We start from the raw sequence: 14,742 nt of genomic DNA, 5'->3' as shown, positions 1-14,742 counted from the left end.
TCGTTATACCTTCGAGTAAGGTACATAATAATATTACATTGCATAGCTTTTTTCAATGTACTAGACTAGACTATCATTTAAAACAGCTAATGTTAATCTACAAGAAAACTTATGCAAATTCTCAGATATTCATTGAAACATACCCCCACACAGGAGAGGCGGGTGATAGAAAAGCCTTTTAAGTCGACAAACTGCGACTATTTAAACTCAGTCCCTTCTTAGAAACTACTGAACTATATATCCTGTCCACTTGTTTGAACAAAAATCCTTTTTAGATCTTGCTTAAAACTCTACCAAAAGCTTTTTGGAATATTTGTACTTTTTATGTATGGCACATTCATAACTACAGTTCTATTATGGTTCTAATAAGCTGATACTTACACTTACATTCTCATGTCTATCATACGGATCACTGGGCTTTATTTTAAGTTTTCTAAGCTAAGCTAAAAGCTTTAGAAAATAAGTAATTCTTATGTAAGGCAATCTAAACATGTCTTATCTATACTAATATTATAAATTGTTTGTTTACTTGAACGCGCTAATCTCCGGAACTACTGGTCCGATTTGAAAAGTTCTTTCAGTGTTAGATAGCCCATTTATCGAGGAAGAACATCACGCTACGATCAATAGGAGCAGAGCAATAATGAAAAATGTTGCGAAAACGGGTTTTCACGCGTACGAAGTCGCGGGCACAGCTAGTTTTTAATAATAGACGAAAGAAAGTAGAAAATACTAATAAATAGATCTAAAAGATCCAGTCGCTGGTGAATAGTGTGCGAAGTACTAGGTAATTGTATACCGAATTATAAAAAGTGTCTCGGTCGCAGGCATCGGCCGCGCCCGCGCGTTCTTCGCGGCTTGTTTGTTCGGAGCCCCATGCTAACTCCACCGTTTACACACTACGTGCTAGCAGGGCATGAATTAACTTTTCATATAAATAAAATTCACGCTACTCTAACCTCCTGAAATTAACACCTCGGCGTAAATACTATTTAGTCTCGTCATCTCGTGCCATATCTGGCTTCCGTGGATTGTTGAATGGCCGTCATTTATGACCTACGAGATCACGTCGGCGGCCACGTTTAATTGGTGTCCAAGGATTATAAAAATAAATCTGAGGCGAGAGCCGACTGATATGGTGAGTTTAGCGATAGCGTACAATATACCGTTGGCACTCACAAATTTTTATGCTCTCACTAAATTTTTATCTACCCGAGCATGCAACTTATGTAAAGTTACTCGATCATCAGTCACTCGCATCATTGTTTGTAAAAATGAAATGCTACATTTTTTATCACCTACACGTTAATAAGGTGCGGTTTTAATGCAGTTTCATCGTTTTAAATTTTGGAAAATTTTGTTTTCATAGCTAACTGAAAAATTCGTGTTTCAAACCTTCAGCTGCTAATAAAGTATTATATTTCCCTAAATAGACATTATTTTCTACCAAATATTCACCAAGTTGTTAATATTTAACACACTACTAATAAATATAACAGTGCTAAAATTAACATATAGAAAGAAAATCAACATTTACTTACGTACGTTGGACATTTTACTTGCCCAGATGTACACCTACCTACATAACGTAGGTATACTTTAGGGTTCCTCATTGAAAAGTAATTTTGGAAAAAAGCAATTCAAATATATTTTACTTTCTATCAACATAGGTAAATAAAATTATTATTAATTTTCGAAAAAAAAACGTACTTATACGTATTTATCATCTCAATCTTTTTATGTTCCACATCTTTTCATGTAACATGTTACTAAATTCAAAGGTTTTAACTTTTAAGTTTCTAAACGTAGGTAATGTTTAAAATCCTGACAGGATAGGCGTAATTGATTTTGATTTTTTTAAGTTATTATAAATTTTAAACGTACAGATGTTATAAAATGTACAGAACCTTAAAATATAAAAATTACAGCCCCATATAGTGCGGCAGCGAGCGTTGTTCCGACTCGCGTTTTCTGTTAGCTCTACCTACTGCCTGCCTCTACTTTACGATTCTGTACGTAAACTTACAAACAAGAGTCGTCGCCGTATCCGCCACACTCGTCCACTTTTGTTTGAACATGTTCTTAAACATGGTGACATGAAACGTGTTCGATAATTATTGGAAGGATCAATACGCTCGCCAAGCGTTCGTCTTACTCAAACAAGCTTTACGACGAGCTCGCCTCGGCCAGCGGTCTACGTTTCTATTTGAATCTAATTTCAAGCGTTTATTTGACTTTGTATCCGAAACATTTAAATATTGGATTTGGTAAAAAATACAGTTTATTGGTGTTAAACCGTTTGGACAAACATTCTTTTACGTAGACTCAAATACCTGTACGACTACATACCTGCAAGATAACGTATTATGTAGCTTCAATAAAATTAAAACAAGTTAAACTAATAAAGAACGTAACGTAGAGATAAGTTAGAATAGAATTCAAAAATGATCAACTCAACTAACTACCATACTTGGTAAGTAGTCTTATAATAAGGTAGGTACGTATAGAACAATGTCTTTATTAGACATAGCTTCAGAGATAAGTAGATACCTAAGTTACCTAGTTGATATTCAATTTTATCAAAGAATGAAATAGTTAAAAAAAAATCCCAAATGTACCAAGAAATTGATACAAAATAAAATGTGATCTAAGTACCTAGGTAGTATGTATAGGTAATTCATAAATTAATCCTAACCGATCGGTTATTGTAAGTATGCACTTCTTCGCGTTATAGATAGACACAGCGGCTGTTATATTTTTGTACGACTTATCTACTCATACACTATAATAAAATATTTTAATAAGCGAAACTCGTCGTGGGGGGCATTATGCAAATCACTTTACCTGTAGCCCAGTCGAAGACAAATATACCTTTTTCTAGCCAAAGCACGGTTTGCTTAGTTTTACGATGCGTGTGTAAAACTCGATTATTCCATATCCATTGAAGTTGCCGAATGGCGACAAACCTAGTCGACATTTAGCAATGCTCTTACAAAGTTGTTTCTCAAAAAATTTATTCAATAGGTATCAATTTTGAATTAGCTTTAATATTTTCGGCACGTGTCATAAAATTAGACTATATGGCGGCTTTTATTGGCAGGATTGTAGACGCAGTTGCTAGAAAATACGATAGATGATGAGAGTATATTTATTTTGTATTTTATACCTATGTATTTTATTTTTTGCTATGTCATTTGGCAGAACTTGAGCACAATTTTTACAGCATACGCGTATTTCTATTTTTATGTTAACCTTTCAATTATTATTAGAAATACGCGTGCTCTGTCAAAATTATCCGCATCTCTAGTGGAAACTGTATTGGGCCAGTTTTATTGCACCTTTACCTACTTATCGACTGATAGTAAGAGCCCGCTACACATTATTGCACCACTCATCTGGACACTGTTCAGCTTACGCAACTTATGTACGAGGGGCGGCTGAAAAGTTTTGAGCCTAAGTATCTTCAAGTGTTATTATTGACTCGCACTAAATTTAATTAATTTGCCAATAACCTCCTTAGTATATGTACAAAGTTTCATTTCATTAGCGTCATCACGTTTTTAGTAATTAATTCGTAAACATCATCATGTCTCAGTCATCCGCGCAATGTATGAAATTGAAGTACACAGTTGTCATAAAATGCCTCACAAAGAAGAAAAAAACGCTGACGGTAATATTTGGAGAGATGTCGACAGTTTATGGGGAGTCTGGGCCTTCATTTGCCACCATGAAAGATTGGATCCGATAATTCAAGCATGGCAGGGAATCGCTAAAAGATGACCGCAAGTCAGGGCGGCCAGATTTCGCCATTAACGAATCAAATAATGAAAGTTAAGGAATCTTGCTCTAGAGATCCGCAAATGAAGCCGTGACAGATAGCTGAAGCCATAGGCATTAGCAAGAAATGTATCGGCGATATTTTTCATACTTATTTGCACATGAAAAAGGAGTGTGCGCGATGGGTGTCAAAAATGCTCACGCCACTCGACAAACAGCATCGAGTCACAACTTCGCAGGAGTTTTAGGACATCTTTGGCCATAATCCTAGCAATTTTTTTTCTCACATTGTCACTATTGATAAATAATAAATCCGGCAGTACGATTCAGAGTCAAAACAAGAGTCAATGCAATGGATTGAAAAGGGAAAACGCCGCCGCGGAAATTCAAAGCGGAGCGATCGACACCCAAGCTCAAAACCACTATTTTTGGGATTGTGGAGGAATTTTATTCATTGACTACCTACTTAAAAAAAACTACAATAAACGGGGATTATTTTGCTGTACTGTTGATAAGAGTGCGTCAAGTGGTTGTCGAAATAACAAGAGGCAAACTGGCGAAAGGAAATCTGTTATTGCCAGACAATTCGCCCGTGAACACCGCGCATGTTGCAAGGCTTGCCCCGGGTAAAACTGGATTTCAAGAAATTAATCGCCTACCACACAGTTTAGTCCGGATCCTTAGCTTTTTTTCCTAATTCTCAAATTGGAAAAATGACCTACAGGAACGAAGATTTTTGAGTGACAAAGAAATGAAGGCGGCGTTAAAGGCTCATTTCGAAGGCAAAGATTGCGAATTTTTTTTCAGTGGGTTAAAAGCTCTTTTACACAAATGTAAGAAGTGCGTTGTAGTAGAGGGAGATTAAATAGAAAAATATATTTTTTATACTTTTCTATCGGCATTTTTAATACCCTAGGCTCAAAACTTTTCAGCCGCCCCTCGTAGTACGGCTCAGCTAGCTTACCATTAAAAAAACACAAATTATCTTCGAGTCTACATTACTTTTTTAATTTGGTAAACTTATGTGTATTAGCAGTCAAAAAATGACGGGACGCTTCGATGCAAATAAAAGACAAAATTATTAATGCATAATATACTTTTTTATTATAACATTGAAAAAAAATATAATGTTTAAGTGAAAATTTGCATAATTGAATTGAATCCAAGGGTTCATTCACTACTCCCATAAGTGCATCGAATACAACAATCCGCCCTTGAGGGCGCAACATTCAACATATCATACATCCTACCCTACGAACATCGCATGGAAGTAGTGAGAGGGACCCAGAGAGTGATATATCGAATAGATTACAATCATAACTTCGATCCTTACACCTCTCGCGGGTGAATTTACACAGCCTATAATAATAAAAACCCACTGCCGCAATTTTTGAAGCCTGGATACATCTCAAACATCATTTATGTCAGAACTAGCTATGACTATCCTAATCGAATGTTACAATATCGGTACATCGACCGCAAACGCCCATTACCTTTTACAATAACATCATTCACAATCAGGATAGGCTTACTTTTACAACTATGTTAACAGTAAAGTTAAATTGACGCTCGCGTGAGCTGTAGTAGGAGGGACTGAGCGTGCCAATACGGAGGGCAGTGAGCGTGTGCACTAAACAGGCAGGCAATTCTTTACACCTAAGGTGACCGACTCATCGTCGCCAACTTTAAATGCTAGTCCACCTACCTAACTCACACAAAACAAGACCATTCCTAATTCTATCTTTTCATTCAACAACAAAATCAACATGTACACAGAAACTTAACATAATGATTTATAACGACCGGATAGAAATATGAAATCTTATCCCCACACTTACTATAAGCCCTGAATTATTAAATATTAGATTATGAAATAGTATATATCTTTTAATTGCCAGTGTTTTAACTGATAAAACAGATAAAGAATTGCATACCTGTTCGAGGACGCAACGACATAGGAGCACGACTATCGTTGTAAATACATTGCAAATACCAGTGATAATGTCTCGGGCTGCTTAGCAGTAGTTCACAAAATCTCATTTCCAAAGCATTTAAATTTAAAATTTCTCATCAAACAAAAAAAAACACTTAGCCAATATCAATTAACCTTCACACAGTAAAGCTTTCTTTACCATCCGGCCCTCGTTAAATCGATCACAATATTCCAAAAAATTTACATGAATAAAGTAAGAGGATAAAAGACGAACTCGAGTACTAATATTTTATACAATAATCTCAATTCGCCCTAATTACGTTTTACCATCACAAATAGAGAGACAATATCTAACATGCCGAGTTCGAACCTCAAAATTGATTTACACGAGGGCCGATGACTCCAAACTCAGTCCAAGGGACGATCGAGATCACCAGTCTACTAAATCGCGTATACTGTCCGCGAGTAATCGAGTAGCAATCGAGCAAAGTGGCGGAACATAATCAAATACTATAATACAATATATTGCATTATACAGTTTTGGTTCATTTATAGATAGATCGCATCTCCCATCTAGTGAAATCAAGCAGCAAGCTCATTCAATCTTTCAAGTTTCTCACTTGGATGCATAGTAAAATGAAACAACACTGTCAGCTTTTTAAGTTCAGCTTCTTAGTTAATAAAGAAAAAATTAGAGATAAGCGATGCGAGAAATAGTCCAAAAGCGGATTGATTTGACCAAGCTGGCAACATGATGAATAAGAATCGAGAACAGTTTTACGATATCGATAACGTCACCTCACTCGATTGACGTCGACGACTAGCGGACAACGCCTCAAGCTCGCCGATACCTGACGCTCGGTCGAGGATCCGTGCTCATAGGTCGGCCCCTCATGCGGGTCGTTGCAGACTCGGCCTTCGCGTTTCCCTAGTCACGCCGCGCGGGAGAAACGCGAATCGGGCGCAAATTGAACCACCCGTTTTTAGCAGTGTGGCTAGACTAATCCAATGACCCAATTCTCTTCATCAATTTAGATTTTAATAACTTGATTTCGACTTTCCTCGCATAGTAACAATGAGGGTTTTCGCGAATGAAAGATCCGCTAGATGGCGGGACGTGGATGTGGGGTCTGACTGCTGCGTGATTGGTGGATTTTGACATATCTGTCAATGTCATGTCAAAAATAACCAATCATGCATTTGGACCTCGCGTTATCATGGATCATTCCACACCAATGTCTTTATTAATGTTGAATTGGTTTCTTGCGTGCCGTTTATAGATTGCAACACCTTCAGTATTAAAGAGAGAAGATTATGTGTATAATATGATAAAGCTACAGATATTTTAGTAGGGCATTAAAGGTTCTAGATTATATTAGTAAATACTTGTAACAAAAATAAAATCATGCATAAAACTAAAATAATAATCGAAAAACATTACCGCACACCGCGCCTGCTAAAAACTGGGTGGTTCAGTATTTTTTAATCCATAATTTTTCACGCAATCAACGGACGAGTCCATCATCAGTGTCAACGCCGCCGGACACTCAACGTCAAAAATAGATGCCCATAAAATTACTAGATTAGTCTCGACTAAAACAGTGCCGACAGAATTTTCGTAAAGTACCAAATATCACCTCGACTAAAATATCAGTCGACGGGTCGATTACAAAGAATTCGTCGCATGGCGGAAGGCAGTATTTTTACCGTGGAGTGTCACGTCACACCGCGGCGCCCGCGCTTCCTTAGAGCGCTTTCACATTAGGGCGTTTAGTAGCGCGACTGCAGCGTTTTTATAATGTGAAGGCATGCATCCGCTGTCACATAGTATGAAATTTTCGGCAGCGCGTCTGTCGCGCTGCTAAATCGCCTAAGACTAGGCGCAGACCACCGATTTTTAGTTGGCCGATAGTTGTGCCCGATTTTAAATTGTATGAAGAATCGGCCAAATCGAATCGGTGTAGTGTGCGCACTTCCATACATGCCCATACTGATTAACTGCCCGACTAAACTATCGGGGGAAGAAAAATCGATGGTCTGCGCCTAGGCAGTAGCGGCGTAAGGGGGGGGGCGGTGGGGGCGGTGGGGGCGGTCCGCCCCGGGTGCCAAGCATCAGGGGGTGACAGAGTCGCGCAGATTAGTACTCACTGACGCATCTGCATGGCAAGGACGGTCGTGATGTCATGACAGGGGGGGGTGCCATTCTGGGGTGCCTTAGGCTATAATTTATATTATGACGGGGGAGGGGGGGGGGGGGGGGGGGGGGGGGGGCGGTGCCGCCCCGGGTGCCAACCTATGCTACGCCGCCACTGATCGATGGTCTGCGCCTAGGCTAGATGTGGAAGCGCTCTTAGTCCTTGGAGGAGGTGTCCATGGGGCTGGAGGGTTGCAGCAGGGGCGGCGCGGGCGCGGCCAGCGGCAGCAGGGCCGCGGGCGGCGCGGGGCACGCGCCCGGCTCCAGCGGCGGCGCGCGGCCCAGCCCGCCCATACTGGGCACTGCGGGCTTCACGAACCGGTCGCTGGGTCGCCGCGACTGCAAATGTAGATAGAGATTGTAACGTCGACCGGTCGGACTGGGATGCGCGCCGTAATATACTCTTATCGACGTCAAAATGCCATACAATGCAAAATCGATAAAATGACGTGATATCCGCTTATCGCAGCGCGCATTTTAGGCCTGAGACTGTAGACTAATGCCCGTTTTCACCATCAATCCCTAATTTTTAAGTGACCCCTATGGCAACACATAACAGGAATTTTGTGTTCATAGGAATCGCTTACAAATTAGGGATTTTACGAAACCCTAATTTGTAAGTGATTCCTACACTAAGAACCGATACCATACCATATTCGAGCGCGTCTCGTGTGTTTTCTTTTTTCAAGCAAGAGCTGAAAATCAGTGTTCTGCTCTTTTTAGAGCAGTGTCTACACTGCGCTCTGCTTTAATGCATTTTTTGCTTTAACGCTGCTGTCATAATTCATTTTCGACATTTTGACGCTGTAGGCCATACTGTACTATAGGTAGATCCGAGTGTCCATGGAACTAAGTGATATTCTTTCTCACTTACTCCTATGGTTACTCCATATAATGTAGGCGTCAAAATTAGTTCTCGGGCGGGACACTCATAGTGGCGCTTCAAATTGGCACACCAAATTAGCTATCATTGCATAAGACAGCCTGTAAGGTGTGTATAGAGGTCAGGTGCTTAACCGACATTTATATTGGTATAGAGTACAAACCTGCGAGTTGAGATGCATCGAGGGCCGCGGCAATCCGGTGCCGGGCAGCAGCGGCGGCGCGTACGGCGACAGCGGCCGCGACCCGCCCGGCGACGACACGCTGCGGGACCGCGCCTGCCGTCAACCAACACAGCATTAACATCGTCAGAGATAGTCGATGAAGCACATGATGTGCCATGCGTGCCCAAAATTGCACGCAGGAAGATTTAGGGAAAAGCCACACGGTGCAGTGCGGCGCCGCAATAGCACCGTCTCGCTCAATCGAAGTGCGGTGTGCCTGCGGTGCGGCGGCGGAACGCACCGTCTGGCATATCATTGATTTTTATATGCAGGGCGCCGCAGCGGCACCGCTCCGGCGCCTTGCCGCGACCGCACCGCACCGTGTGGCTTCTCCCTTAATATGCTACTGACAACGCCACTCTTGTAGCAGTTTTGGGCTGACACTGTGTAGGTTTGTTGTCGATATGACAAGAAAAACATCGTCATTTAGTGCTTTTTTCCTGCGATGCGGATTTCAGTACTGGTTACTGGTACGCTGCTGGTTGCACGCAGGACAAAGATATCGTATTGTGTGCCCGCAGCCAATCCGCGTTACGCGTGCGTGTAGCCCGCATAATAGGAAAAACATGTGTAAGGAACCGCACGCAGAAAAAGGCACTTAGTCTCTACTTCAAGAGCATGACACCCTTATAATAAACGGAAGATTTGTCTAGACAGGTTGGGCTATGTAACAAGAAAGATACGTCGACAGTAACACTCGTCAATAGGATACATATAGGATCATTGACATTCTTTTATTGGGCAGTCGAAATGCGACTGCCCCGTAGATGTCAATATCAGGTCGCGAACTCAATTGACTGACAATTTGTGATTTCAAAGCTATTAAAAAAGGCCAATTGAAACCTGACTCAATGTTCAGTAGGCCTGGAAATATTTGTTATCCCTTAGGAAAACCATTCCATCAACCATTTACTAGTTGATACCATTCTCTATACTACAGAGTCTATAGCATTCTTAATTTGCCTTATGCATTTGGTAACCTCACGGAACAGTTAAATGACCTTAATTAGAAATTTCTAACAATGCTTACGCAGTCAGAAGTACTTAAAAATACTCACACTCAGTGCTTCATTGAACTGTCTCTCCTCCTCCATTTCAAGCGACGATTCACTTTCAGAGAGATGCCGACACAGCGCTTCACGACGTTCAACCTCCTGCTGTAGTTTCCGTTGCAGGCGGAGATTTTCTTCCCTGATATGCTTCTCTTCTAAGGCGAAACGATGCATCTTCTCCTTATTCTCATTCTGTGATACAGCCAATTGGTTCCTGAATACGAAAAAAAAAACAAATATTAAAATAAGCATAATAATTATTTATATTTTTAATTAAACAAAACAAAGATTAATTACCTTAACTTGACAACCTCTGAGCGCAATGTTTGAATATGATTGCTAAGATTGGATGCAGTGTCTCCATTACTAATGTCCCTGAAAAAACAAGTGATTGATGTGGACCACACACAAGTACCATTTCCATGTGTCATACTAATTATGTACTCAATAAAAAATAAAAAATTGTTAGCCTATATAATGTTATCTAACAGTGAACACTTATTATGTAATGCCAATATGTTTATTATGTATTAAAACTACCTATTTAACGTTTTTGCTATGAAAGGAATGGCTGTAGTGTTCAAGTATTGTGTTGATAAATATTTAACATACCTAGGACTGGCTGGGTCCGACACAGGCTGATCCAACCTAATTTGAAGAGACCTTTTTTCTGCTTCAAGCTTATCCATTCTTTTCCATAGCCTATTCACCAGAGCTTCTTGCTCTTGTTCTAAAGTGTTTTCTAACTCGACCTGTAATGTACATAAATATTTTTTTAATTCAGTCAAATTCTACAAAACCTAACTTTCTCTTGTCTTAGCAAAATTGTAACATAAATATAAATTGATAACTTTAAAAAAATATTATTAAAATAGTAGATTTACTGAATTATTGTATACGAAGTTATGTTCAGTTCATAAATACCTTTTCTCTTCGGAGTCTTTCTAAATTGGTTTGCTTTGCAAGTGTCTCTGCTTCAAGTTTCTCAATTTTTCTCATTAGTTTGTTCACTAGACATTCCTGCTCTTGCTCAAGAGTTTGTTCTAGGCGACATTTCTCTTGCCGCAACTATAAAAAAGAGAGAATTATGCATTTTGCAGTCTTATGTCTTAGCCTGGATTAAAATGCACAATGTAAATGAATTTCTTCCCAATTTTAATCAAATAATTAAACTGATTAAAAAATAATACCTACCTGGTTTAATTTTCTTGAGAGATCATTAGTAAGACACTCCTCTTCCCTTTCATAGTGATGTGCTAATGTTTCCTTCTCTTTCTTTAATGCTTGAATTTTTTTCAACAATGTATTGGAAATGTATTCCTCTTCTTGCTCAGCTTTAGCTTGCTGTAGAAAACAAAGATTTTTGTATAAAAACTGGTTTGATAATGTGCCATATAAATTAAAAATTATAGAGTACTGAAAGTAATTCTAACAGGGCAGCCACAAAAAAATATTGAAAATTAAAAAAATTAATAATATCAAGTCGCCTTGAAAATGCTGAAATATTTGTTACCAAAAGTATGAATGAAGATATTACAAAATCTTATTTGAGAAGTTATGGGCTTCCAATTCATTTCCTATTGTAATTTTTTTAGACAATTATATAACCTATATTTATGTCCAAGGCAATTTTAGACAACTACACAATTTAGGTATTCTAACTCATAAAAACAACTGAGGATAGTTTTCTTTGGGGAATCCTGCAACCAAACCTATCACAATGCAGATCCACCATTGCAAAATATACTCACTATAGAAACTGAAGCCTGTCTCAAAGCTCGATTCTCTTCCTGCAATGCTTTGACTCGAAGTTTATAGGTATCTACTTCCACCTTGAGAACTCTGTAAATAAAATATATTTGATAACACTAGGACTGATAGTTTAACAATAATTAGATTCTAGTTTGAATATGTAGGTACTTCAACAGCTTATGTGGTTACATGATATCTTAATAAACAATATTTTAATTGTACTACGAAGATGATGATAAACTTTATTACCTATTTTGTTGCTGCAGAGATTCAATCCTTTTCTGTAACTGATCACGCGAAATAGTGCTCGGAGGGAGCATTGCGCCGCCGTCAAGTGAACTAGAGTCACTTTCCGAAGCGGAATCAGCCATCTTATTTCCTAAAACAAATTACCGTGATTCGAACTGAACCAAAAGGGTTATTTCAAAAGTGTAGTGATAAAAGTTTACCTGGAGAAATCACAGAATCATCCATTTGCACGAGTAATGAGGACGGCAGTCAAACGTCAATATGAAGAAACAAATATGCCTGCAAGTCCTTAACTGCAAAGGATGACTTTACAACGGCTAAATTAAAGACAAATCAAGAATCATACGAAAAGCGCAATGCCAATAAAATAGAATACAACACATGAATTTTCTAATTTTCGACTTCAGTGATGATGATCACAGATTAGACATTAGACAGATCACTTTTTTTTTAATTCTCTTTAATGTAGTGTTACGGACCTGCTTTAGGCTTATTAAGCCAATATAGATATAATCGAGTAAAAAGAATAGTGATGTCCAATCGATTATCATTGATCATTCAATTAAAAAAAATATTTTTAAATTCAATCAAGAAAATTATTTTCAATTCTTTTACAACTTTTTACTCTTGAATCTATAAAGTCTAATTATTTATATTCGTCAATACGCTTCAAGAGGAAATAGAGGAGTGGCCGTGGCAACGCAACGCAAGAACACTCTTTAATGGAAGAAAATTGTTTAAACTTTTGGATTTGTTTTGGTTTCACTCATCAAGTTCAAGTTCAACATTTCAAAAAGTTTCCAGCCCGCTATTTTGTATTTTGAACAATACTTTCAAACAATCGACAACACTCCTTTCATTATTAAAAACTACTAAATCCTGATTGTATTTTAGATATTGCTACACAGCTCCAAATGGTAGGTGCAACTGCTGCAACACCACCAGAAAAAAAACATAATCGTAAAAAAGTGACACACACGCCATAATGTAAATTGCTTCTAGATTTGGCGTTTGAGTTAAAAAATCTACATTTTGATGCTAAAAATTCGTTTAAAATGTATACAAACGACATCTAAAATGTCCCTAGTAAATATTGGTAAGAAGCAAGTTCAAACGATTTTCTTACTAGGTGTGAAATCTTCGCCTTGAATACTATTTAGGTTGGTTCAAATGAATCGAAGCCATTTCGATAAATTCGTGTAAACGGTATCAGAGAACCTTCCCTTCTTGTTCTTTATGTGTTATCATAACTAGAAACATGTTTACTACGTTTAAAAAATAAGTGATAAAAAGGCGATGGTCGGGTCGTCGCCATTGAAGTGTTCGTACGGTCCACGGAGTCATTGTAAAGGTGTACTGTGTTCAGGGTATATGGCATAATAACTGTCATCGCAACGTAAAGGTTCGTCGTAACTTCGATCCAGTGTCCATCCTTTTGAAGAATTGAAAGTAAATGGTTTTGGTGGAAATACATAGTGATTAGGTGTAACCAAGCCATGTATTGAAGTTTGGTATGTTGTAAACAAAACGTAACTGTGCGAGTAGTACGAAATTTTTCTTGAAATAATCAGTAAAATCACTTCCATTCAAGTAAACAAGTCCATCCAAATATACCTACTGAATTGGTAATCCAAGATAATATTTCTAGAGCAGTGATCATCTGTTTTATAGGTACATAACAGGGTGGTCAGCCAAAACTGTCAATGAGTATTAATAAGTTTCTATGCATTTACAGTTTCTTTATTTTAGGCTAAGTGTTTGCAATGGCTCAGTTTTACCAGATAGTTGGACAAGGGCAATCATTCACATTAGAGGATCTTCAAAGATACTGTCCAAACATATGCTTGGATGGAATTATAGTTAACCAAGATGAACAACAATATGCTCAACAGCAGGTAAGTATAAATAATTCAGCTGTCTATATTATTCAAAATAAACCTACTGCAACTAATCTCAATTCAGATATAACATGTCCCTGTTATCAGCAAATCTTGGCTTATATGAAACAAATGTATTTGTGAGAAGGAGACCTGTTGTTTTCCTTCTGAGTTGACTTTTTCACCTTGAAACATAGAAGATGTAGGTATTTCAGGATTTAGTATGGTTATTCGATTCGATGTTGATTTATTACACTGCCTTGAACCTGAAACTTATTTAAAGACAGTTGCAAACATAGTATGTACCTAACAGAGTGTTTACCCGATAGGTTTTTTTATAAATACGTCATTATTATTTTGTATAGGTTGTGGTACAACAAGCCGACCAGCCTAATGATATCATAGTGAGTGAAGGAGTGCAACAACAGCTTGTTGTTGGTGATGGCTTGCAATATCAACAACAATACATCATCAGGCATGAGCCCCCGCCTCCACCTCCTCCGAGACCTGAGTTTCAACAACAACAACAGCAACAGCAGCAGAACCAACAACAACATCAACAACAACAGGCCCTACATAGACATCAAGTAAGTCTTAGTTATTTTTCATGTAGTTCAAAGCAGGGCTGGCATTTGTCTGCCCTCATGTAAAATAATGTAATAAACCTTTATTCTAAAGTAACAAATGAAGATAGAAGGAATCTATGTCATTTATTTATAGTCCAAATCATTTGTATTTAAGAATGATGCTGTGTCATCCTTCAAGTGTTCCTTTATTTTGTGTTACGAAGTATGCATAAAAA

The 14,742-nt window shown here is 38.4% G+C and overlaps 2 protein-coding genes and 1 long non-coding RNA gene across 3 annotated transcripts in view; 1 reads left to right on the top strand and 2 right to left on the bottom strand.

The window, feature by feature from the left end:
• Nucleotides 1-4,855: 4,855 nt before the first annotated feature.
• LOC135071074 (uncharacterized) overlaps nucleotides 4,856-14,742 on the bottom strand; it is a 17,011-nt gene continuing 7,124 nt past the window's right edge. Inside the window, exon 2 of the long non-coding RNA XR_010257204.1 lies at nucleotides 4,856-6,916. This is a non-coding gene — a long non-coding RNA (uncharacterized LOC135071074). The remainder of the gene's footprint in view (nucleotides 6,917-14,742) is intronic.
• LOC135071073 (coiled-coil domain-containing protein 6) lies at nucleotides 7,980-12,498 on the bottom strand. The gene is made up of 10 exons (XM_063964826.1): nucleotides 12,264-12,498; nucleotides 12,064-12,193; nucleotides 11,814-11,904; nucleotides 11,257-11,406; nucleotides 10,987-11,130; nucleotides 10,675-10,814; nucleotides 10,360-10,437; nucleotides 10,069-10,276; nucleotides 8,951-9,064; nucleotides 7,980-8,243 (listed from the first exon to the last, which is right to left on the bottom strand). The coding sequence occupies exons 1-10, from the start codon at nucleotides 12,286-12,288 to the stop codon at nucleotides 8,061-8,063; spliced, it is 1,263 nt and encodes a 420-aa protein (XP_063820896.1). The 5' UTR covers nucleotides 12,289-12,498; the 3' UTR covers nucleotides 7,980-8,060.
• Nucleotides 13,015-14,742, top strand: part of LOC135071307 (basic-leucine zipper transcription factor A-like) — a 5,294-nt gene continuing 3,566 nt past the window's right edge. The window contains exons 1-3 of the mRNA XM_063965099.1: nucleotides 13,015-13,223; nucleotides 13,813-13,958; nucleotides 14,306-14,527. Of these exons, the coding sequence (XP_063821169.1) occupies nucleotides 13,827-13,958; nucleotides 14,306-14,527 (354 nt within the window). The 5' untranslated portion in view covers nucleotides 13,015-13,223; nucleotides 13,813-13,826. The remainder of the gene's footprint in view (nucleotides 13,224-13,812; nucleotides 13,959-14,305; nucleotides 14,528-14,742) is intronic.

This window comes from Ostrinia nubilalis, chromosome 4 (genome assembly GCF_963855985.1).
Source record: "Ostrinia nubilalis chromosome 4, ilOstNubi1.1, whole genome shotgun sequence".
NCBI classification, from domain to species: domain Eukaryota; kingdom Metazoa; phylum Arthropoda; class Insecta; order Lepidoptera; family Crambidae; genus Ostrinia; species Ostrinia nubilalis.
Note: the sequence above shows the minus strand (reverse complement) of the source record. Positions and strands in the feature narration are given on the sequence as shown.

Bases quoted from the DNA above. Each gene is read 5' to 3' on its own strand.
- LOC135071073 (XM_063964826.1), bottom strand. From the start codon at position 12,288: ATGGATGATTCTGTGATTTCTCCAG. The intron at 11,131-11,256 runs GTAGGTATTATT...TCTTTTTTATAG, and splicing joins TCTCAAGAAAATTAAACCAG to TTGCGGCAAGAGAAATGTCG. The intron at 8,244-8,950 runs GTTTGTACTCTA...CTACATTTGCAG, and splicing joins CGATGCATCTCAACTCGCAG to TCGCGGCGACCCAGCGACCG.